Here is an 8498-nt window from a genome sequence, read left to right on the forward strand (position 1 = left end):
CACCATGTTGACCAGGATGGTCTCGATCTCTTGACCTCGTGATCCACCCGCCTCGGCCTCCCAAAGTGCTGGGATTACAGGCGTGAGCCACCGCGCCCGGCCGTTGTTTCTTTTAATAGTTGGTTTTCAATTTGATTTCTTTAGTCTAGGAGTTATTGTAATCATTATGTTGTAAGGATGAAATCCATTAGTCTCTTTTAGGGATTACATGATTTCACTAGGAATACAGGACCAGGAACTGGGACCTCCAATGACCTTTGAAAAGAGGAAGTAGTTAGGAATTGGAGTATCTTTCTGGCTTGCCACATAGTTCCTCATATGTATTGCATTAGCTTGGTCACTGTTTTTTGAGAGATTATATTGATCTGGTGGTTTTTCTGTATTCCTACATATAAATGAAGATGTAGATGATGATTATTATTATTATTTGAGACCGAATCTCGGCTCTGTGGCCCAGGCTGGAGTGCAGTGGCACTATCTCTGTTAATTGCAACCTCCGCCTCCCAGGTTCAAGCAATTCTCCTGCTTCCTCCCTAGTAGCTGGCACTACAGGCCCAGCTAATCTTTGTATTTTTAGTAGAGATGGGGTTTTGTCATGTTGGCCGGGCTGTTCTTGAACGCCTGACCTCAGGTGATCCGCCCACCTCAGCTCCTCAAAGTACTGGAATTACAAGTGTGAGCCACCTCGCCTGGCCTGATGTGGATTATTTTAATATTGTAGCTGGAATAGGCAATATTAATAATGCAGTTTGCCAGTTGCTCTCAGCAGCTTCTCATTTCCTCCTGTATGATACACATTATAGCATATGGGGAATCTACAGAGTTTATATTGACCTTTACCATGATTTCTAACCGTATTAGCACTTCCCCAAATTCCAGGCTATTTTTGCAGGTTCTGTCTCATGTTTCAGAATTGAAGAGCTATCTCAGGGAAATATTTTTATTCACTGGTGATTACATGTTGCTATCATATATGCCTGTTTGATGAGGTTTTTTTTTTCCACCCGAGATGGAGTTTTGCTCTTGTTGCCCAGGCTGGAGGGCAATGGCACGGTCTTGGCTCACTGCAACCTCTGCCTCCTGGTTTCAAGTGATTCTCCTGCCTTAGCCTCCTGAGTAGCTGGGATTACAGGTATTCGCCAACACGCCTGGCTAATTTTTTTGTGTTTTTAATAGAGACGGGTTTCACCGTGTTTGTCAGGCTGGTCTCAAACTCTAGACCTCAAGTGATCCACCCACCTCGGCCTCCCGAAGTGCTGGGCTGGGATTACACGTGTGAGCCACTGCTCCCGGCCTAATGAGGTAATTTCTAAATGTAGCACCTTCAGCTTGCCTTCATCTTTGTATGTAGTGTTTCAGTTACATAATGTTTCAGCTTTAAAAGTTTTACTACTTTTGTGTTTGTTTACATTTGCTAAAGGAACAAAGTTGATTTAAAACTCTTGTCTTAATTTATGTTAGTTTTTGTTTAGAAATTAGATTATGTATCTTTTTACAAAATTAGGCCAACACATTTCTCTGTAGGGAAATTCCTCTGTAGAGCACATAGCAGTTTTAACTGAAGTGGGCAGACTTGGGAGCCTTTGGGAGGCAGCATGGTGGAGTGGAAAAACTACTTGAAAAACATTAGAGTAAAGATACTGACATCAGAGTTTGGTGGAGAAAAACAACTGAAATCTAGTCTTGGTAGTGTTCATAGCATGCTAACCTTACCCCTCCTCTCCATGAGGGTTCTGGTGACCCTCCCTATTGACCACACCCACTCACTGGGGGAAGGACGTGAAACTTGGTGGAAGACTAAGTTAAAAAATAAGGTCAAGCGTGGTGGCTCATGCCTGTAATCCCAGCACTTTGGGAGGCCGAGGTGGGCAGACCACCTGAAGTGATCTTCACCAGCCTGACCAACGTGGAAAAAACCTGGCTCTACTAAAAATACAAAATTAGCCGGGCATGGTGGCACATGCCTGTAATCCCAGCTACTTGGGAGACTGAGGCAGGAGAATCACTTGAACCTGGGAGGCGGAGGTTGCTGTGAGTCGACTTTGCACCATTGCATTCTAGCCTGGGCAACAAGAGCGAAACTCCCTCTCAAAAAAAGAAAAAGTAGTTGTTACTTTAAGAGGAAGTGGGATCTAGTAAGGTTTGCAAAAAACAACAAAAAAAAGTATTCATAGAATTTTACTTAGTAAGCTGCTTTGAGATTATTTTATCAGTAAGTGCTAAATTTTTTGGGGTGTTTGTTATCATTCTAAAATAGAAATTGATGATCATAGGGATGAAATGACTTTCCCAGGGTCCGAAGTCTTGGTGCTTGGGCTTGAACAACAACTGCTGCTGATTGCTGGCCTGAAGTTTTTCACTGGGCCCTATTGACTTCGTTATCTTTGGCTGTGTGTCCAGCAGTACTTTATCTTTGTAGCATTTTGTAATGCAAAGACTGTCCCATCTGCTGTTCAGAATTCTGTGATATTCATAATCTAAGCCCTTGTCTCTTTCTTTTTAATTGTCTATTTACAACAGCCAGTTGCTTTAACATCCTTCGCCAAATAATGTTATCACTGGAAATAGGAGATAATGAGACCTCTAGAAATTCCTTTGAGAGTCAAGCTTAGGTAGGGTGACTTTGTGCTTCATTTTGTCATTTATGTAAAACAAGTTCCCTTCGAATGAAGAATATCTGACAAGTATAAAAGGAGTGAAGCAAAGTAATGAATTCTGAGTTAGTCTGAAAAAATCATGGTTATGTTGTATCGGTGTGATTGCCTTTTTTAGTGTTAGTGTTCTACAATCAGATGAAGTGTTTAATAAGATTGAGTACTTTGGGAAAGATGCATCGTTATTTCTTACATGGGTAAACCCTTCCTAGGAAGCTGTTGTCTTCCATTTAATGCATGAGATGCTGAGTAAGCCGTAACTGGTTTGTTGTGAGATAGGCCCAGAATTTTCTTGTTTTCCATCTTTGTTGTCTGCACTGTAGAGGTAAGACAACAAAGATGAATAAAATCTTCATCTTGCATATGGAGGAAATAAAGCAAGTTGAAATACAGTGACCATGGCATTGTGGTATGTGTGTTCTTAATGATTTAGAGCTGCACTGTCCAGTGTGGTAGCTAGTGGCCACATGCGGGTCTTAAGCACTTGAAGTGTGGTTAGTCCAAACTGAGATGTATCATAAGTAAAAAATATATACCAGATATTAAAGACCTAATATGAAAAAATACCCCACTGATACTTTAAAAATGATTATTTTTAAATTAGAAAAATTGCATGTTGAGATGAAGTGATACTTTTAATATATTGGGTTAAATAAGTGTATTAATTTAAGTTATTATTATTATTTTTGAGACAGCCTTGATGTTGCCCAGGCTGGAGTACAGTGGTGTGATCACGGTTCACTGTAGCCTCGAATTCCTGGGCTCAAGTGATCCTTTCGTCTCAGTCTCCTGAGAGGCTGGGACCACAGGCACATGTACCACTATGGCTGGCTAATTTTTAAAGTTTTGTAGAGACAGGATCTCACTATGTTGTCCAGTCTGGTTTTGAACCCCTGGGCCCAAGTAATCCTCCTGTGTTGGCTTTCAAAAGCACTGGAATTACAGGTGTGAGCCACCATTCCTGGCCTAAATTAATTCTTTTAATGTGACTACTAGAAGGTTTAATGTGTGGCTTCTATTACATTTGTGTTGGACAGCTTTAATATTTTAAAATATCTTTTATTATGTTGTTTGTTCCTTAATGTTTGAGTTGGGGCAAAACATTTATTGCATTTTAGATCGCAGTTCTGTCTAGATTTTAGAGTATAAAATGGCTTGCCAGGATTATAATTTAATATTCTCTGACTTGTACAATATGAAATATGGAGACATATATAGAACACAAAGTACAGTTATGGTATAGTGCACATGGATTACTTTGGTATATTTAAATCTGTTTGCATTTTAGTAAACTAGCGTGTATTTAAAAGCCGTACAGGGTCTTAAACAATTGCTTCTGGGCCATCCCTGAGACTTAAAAGTACAGAGCAACTGCCTCACATTGCCGCAATACTGATGAGAAGAACAGGTTGAAAAGGAATCCCAAGTAACTGTCGAGTGTGTAGCATGGTCTGGGTTAGTGGAGTGATGGGAATAGGATGGGACACTAAGTCATAGGTAGGTCTCCTGGGTAGGTTTCTGACAGGGCTTTGCTCAGCTTCAGGTCTTCTTCCTCTTTCTTGCATGTGTGGTATCTGACCCAAGTGTGATTTGCCTCTGAGTTCATTGACTGGAAATCACTAAGTTGGTGGATTCCTGAGGCTGCAAGGGGTTAAAAATACTAAGTTTTGCTGAAAAAAATAGAAGATGTGATGTGAAGCTGGAACTGCTTATAACCTTTGTTTTACACCCAAGCACAGGTCAGTAGAGTAGTGTGGAGGAAATGTTACCCTTTAAGATTGATGACTGCTCATTTCCTTGCTCTTCAAAGATGTTTTTCCCATTTGGATACCCAGCTGGAAATTTGAGTCATTTTAGAAGTTTGACTGACTGCTAAATCAGATGTATGTGCTTTTTAGCTTTAATATTTTAAAATATCTTTTATTATGTTGTCTGTTCCTAAATGTTTGAGTTGGGGGCAAAACATTTATTGCATTTTAGATCACAGTTCTGTCTAGATTTTTTTATAGATTGACTACTCAGCATCAAAATTTACACATGTAACACTGTGAAAATCTAATTTGTTTGGTTAACTGGTGATAATTCTGTAACAAACATTAAGTTGCGTATTGGGAGGGGTTGGTTTTGAAAAGGAATATTTTCATTGGTGATAGATTTTATAGTCATAAAGCAATCTGTGTATATTAGAGCATAATCAGATAAGGAAGTGGTTAGTAGAAACCAATAGACGAGATTACCAGAATTAAGATCTCATGCAACAAAATGTAATTAACAGCATAACTTGAATGTAATTTTTACGGGATTGTCTTATGAATGGTAGTGACTCTAAGTGGTATGTGAAATGCTGTTACTAGCACATGCCAGTTGATAGAATGCTGGAAAAATCACATTTTACAGTATATTTTAGATAGGATTTTTGTATGCTTGAGGGTGACTTGGCTTATGTTTTTTTTCTTTCCTTTTAGAATATGGTTTCTAGTTTTAGGGTTTCTGAACTACAAGTATTACTAGGCTTTGCTGGACGGAATAAAAGTGGACGCAAGCATGACCTCCTGATGAGGGCGTTGCATTTATTGAAGAGCGGCTGCAGCCCTGCGGTTCAGATTAAAATCCGAGAATTGTATAGACGCCGATATCCACGAACTCTTGAAGGACTTTCTGATTTATCCACAATCAAATCATCGGTTTTCAGTTTGGATGGTAGCTCATCACCTGTAGAACCTGACTTGGCCGTGGCTGGAATCCACTCGTTGCCTTCCACTTCAGTTACACCTCACTCACCATCCTCTCCTGTTGGTTCTGTGCTGCTTCAAGATACTAAGCCCACATTTGAGATGCAGCAGCCATCTCCCCCAATTCCTCCTGTCCATCCTGATGTGCAGTTAAAAAATCTGCCCTTTTATGATGTCCTTGATGTTCTCATCAAGCCCACGAGTTTAGGTAAGTGTTAGAGAATTTAGTTTCTTCTGAACAAGAGAGTAAATGAAATGAGAGGCTTTCGACTATTGATACATGATTTGCTGTTAATGTAGTAAAATTGAGGCATCAGGGCTGAATGTTTGAATGTACAGATAAAAATTTGGCAACCATGACTGAAATCTAATAGAACATTTATTTCGGCCGGGTGCGGTGGCTCACACCTGTAATTCCAGCACTTTGAGAGGCCGAGGTGGGTGGATCACCTGAGGTTGGGAGTTTGAGACCAGCCTGACCAACATGGAGAAAACCCCATCTTTATTAAAAATTGAAAAAAAAATTAAAATTTTAAATTTCATAGCATTTGAGTGTTCTTTTCCAATTATTTTATTGTGGTTAAAATACATATATAAAATCTATCATCTTGATCATTTTGAGGTATACAGTTGAGTGGTATTAAATACATTGGTATTGTTGTTGTGCAACCATCACTGCCATCCATCTCCAGAACTCTTTTCATCTGAAACTCTTTACCTATTAAACAATAGCTTTCCTTTCCTCCCCTCCCCTTAGCCCTGGCAGCCACCATTCTACTTCCACTGTCTATGATTTTAACTATTCCATGTATCTCATATCATTGGAATCATACAGTCTATGCCTTCTTGTGACTGGCTTATTTCACAAAACGTATTGTCATCAAGGTTCTTCCATGCTGTAGTTGATGTCAGAATTTCCTTTCTTTTTAAGTCTAAATAATACAGTAGTATAAATTTTTAAAGAAAAATAGTAATCTTTTGCTCACTTCACTACCCACCCCTCAATGTCACTGTCAAGAAGCAACAACCTTAATTATTTTAGCTGTTTCTTCTGATTTTACTTCCATATTTATGTGGTATAGCATACTATATTTTGCTTATCCATTGATGGACACTTAGGTTGCTTCCACGTTTTAGCTATTGTGAATAATGCTGCTGTGGTCACGAGTATACAGGTATCTCTTTGAGACCCCGCTTTTCAATTCTTCTGGCTATGTACTCACAAATGAAATTGCTGGATCACATAGTCATTCTATTTTTAATATTTTGAGGCTTCACTGTACTGTTTTCCACGACAGCTCCGCCATTTTACATTCCCATTAACAGTGCACAAGGGTTCCAATTTCTCCACATCCTTATCAACACTTTTATTTTCCTTTTTTTTTTTTTTTCCTAATAGTGGCCATTCTGATAGGTGTCAGGTGGTATCTTATTGTAGCTTTGATTTTCATTTCTGTAGTGATGGTGATGTTGTACATTTTCATATGCTTTTTGGCCATTTGTGTATCTTTCAAGACATATATAGCCAAGTCTCTTGCCCACTTTTGAAAAGGCTTGTTTTATTGTTGTTGAGTTTTAGTTCTCTGTATATTTTGGATATAATCCCTTATTAGATACATGATTTTGCAAATATTTTCTCCCATTCTGTGGATTGGCCTTTTTACTCTTGATTGTGTCTTTTGATGTACGTACAACTTAAACATTTTTCATGAAAGTCCAATTTGTCTATTTTTTTGTTATTGTTGCCTATGCCTTTGGTGTCATGTCCAAGAAGTCATTGCTAAACTTCATGCTGTGAAGGGTTTGCCCTTTGTTTTCTTCGAAGAGTTTATAGTTTTAGGTCTTACATTTAAGCCTGATCAATTTTGAGTTAATTTTTTTATATGGTATTAGGTGAGTGTCCAACTTTGTTTTGTTTGTGGATATCCGTTTTTTCCCCACCATTTGTTGAAGAGTGTCATTTCACTCATTGAAGGATCTTAGCACCCTTGTCAAAAATCATTTAACCATGTATGTGAGGTTTTATTTTCAGGTTCTCTGTTCCAACCATGGACTGGCACCCGTCCACAGCCTGTTAGAAACCGGGCTACACAGCAGGAGGTGAGCAGCTGGCGGGCAAGCATTACAGCCTGAGCTCCACCTTCTCTCAGATCAGCAGTAGCATTAGATTCTTATAGAAGCAGGAACCCTGTTGTGAACTGTGCATGTAAGGGATCTAGGTTGCATGATCTTTATGAGAATCTAATGGCTGATCTGAGGTGGAGCAGTTTCATCTGTAAACCATTCCCCTGGACTATGGAGAAATTGTCTTCCATGAAACTGGTCCTGGTGCCAAAAAGGTGGTGGACCATTGATTTATTCCATTGGTCTGGATGTCTGTCTCTATGCCAGTACCACAGTTTTGATTACTGTAGCTATGTAATATGTCTTGTAATCAGAAACAGTGAATTCTCTAGCTCTTAACTATTTTGCAGGATTATTTTGGCTCTTCAGTCTTGAGATTCCATGTGAATTTTAGAATGAATTTTTCTATTTCTGGAAAACAAATAGGGATTTTGAGAGGAATTGCAGTGAATCTGTAAATTGCTTTGGGTGGTATTGATATCTTAGCAATATTAAGTCTTCCTTTTCCCACATAGGCCATGGAGAAAAAAATTTAAGTCTTCCAGTGCATGAATGTGAGCTGTGTTTCTATTTATTTATGCGTTCTTTAACATCTTGAGTAAGATTTTATGTGTTCTTTATGTCTTTCAGCAATGTTTTGCAGTTTTTATTGTACAGGTCTTTCACTTGGTTAATTTGGGAATATTTTTTCTTTTTGATGCTATTATAGATGGAACTGTTGGCATAATTTCCTTTTCATCTTATTAGTTTATAAAAATGCAATTGATTTTTATATGTTGACTTTGTATTCTGCTATTTTACTGAATTCAATTATTCTAACAGTTTTTTGTGTGTGGAATCTTTAAGGTCTACTATATACAAGAGCCTTCCATCTGTGAGCAGAGATCTTTTTATTTGTTTCTTTTCTATTTGTATGCCTTTTATTTCTTTTTTTGTACTTACTTGCTCTGGCTGGAACTTAAGCACTCTTTTTTTTTTTTTTTTTTTT

General features: G+C 38.5%; 1 protein-coding gene across 12 annotated transcripts in view; it reads left to right on the forward strand.

Annotated features, from left to right (window-relative positions):
• PIAS2 (protein inhibitor of activated STAT 2) overlaps nucleotides 1–8498 on the forward strand; it is a 171281-nt gene that overhangs the window by 22946 nt on the left and 139837 nt on the right. For all 12 annotated transcript variants that reach the window (XR_005200443.1, XR_001825577.2, XM_017529695.2 and 9 more), the window contains one exon: nucleotides 5120–5594. Coding sequence is in view for 10 of the 12 variants with exons in the window: in XM_017529694.2 (XP_017385183.1) it covers nucleotides 5120–5594 (475 nt within the window). In the remaining 2 variants the exon portion in view is untranslated. The remainder of the gene's footprint in view (nucleotides 1–5119; nucleotides 5595–8498) is intronic.

The sequence above is a fragment of the Cebus imitator genome, unplaced genomic scaffold (assembly GCF_001604975.1).
Source record: "Cebus imitator isolate Cc_AM_T3 unplaced genomic scaffold, Cebus_imitator-1.0 Scaffold60, whole genome shotgun sequence".
NCBI classification, from domain to species: Eukaryota; Metazoa; Chordata; class Mammalia; order Primates; family Cebidae; genus Cebus; species Cebus imitator.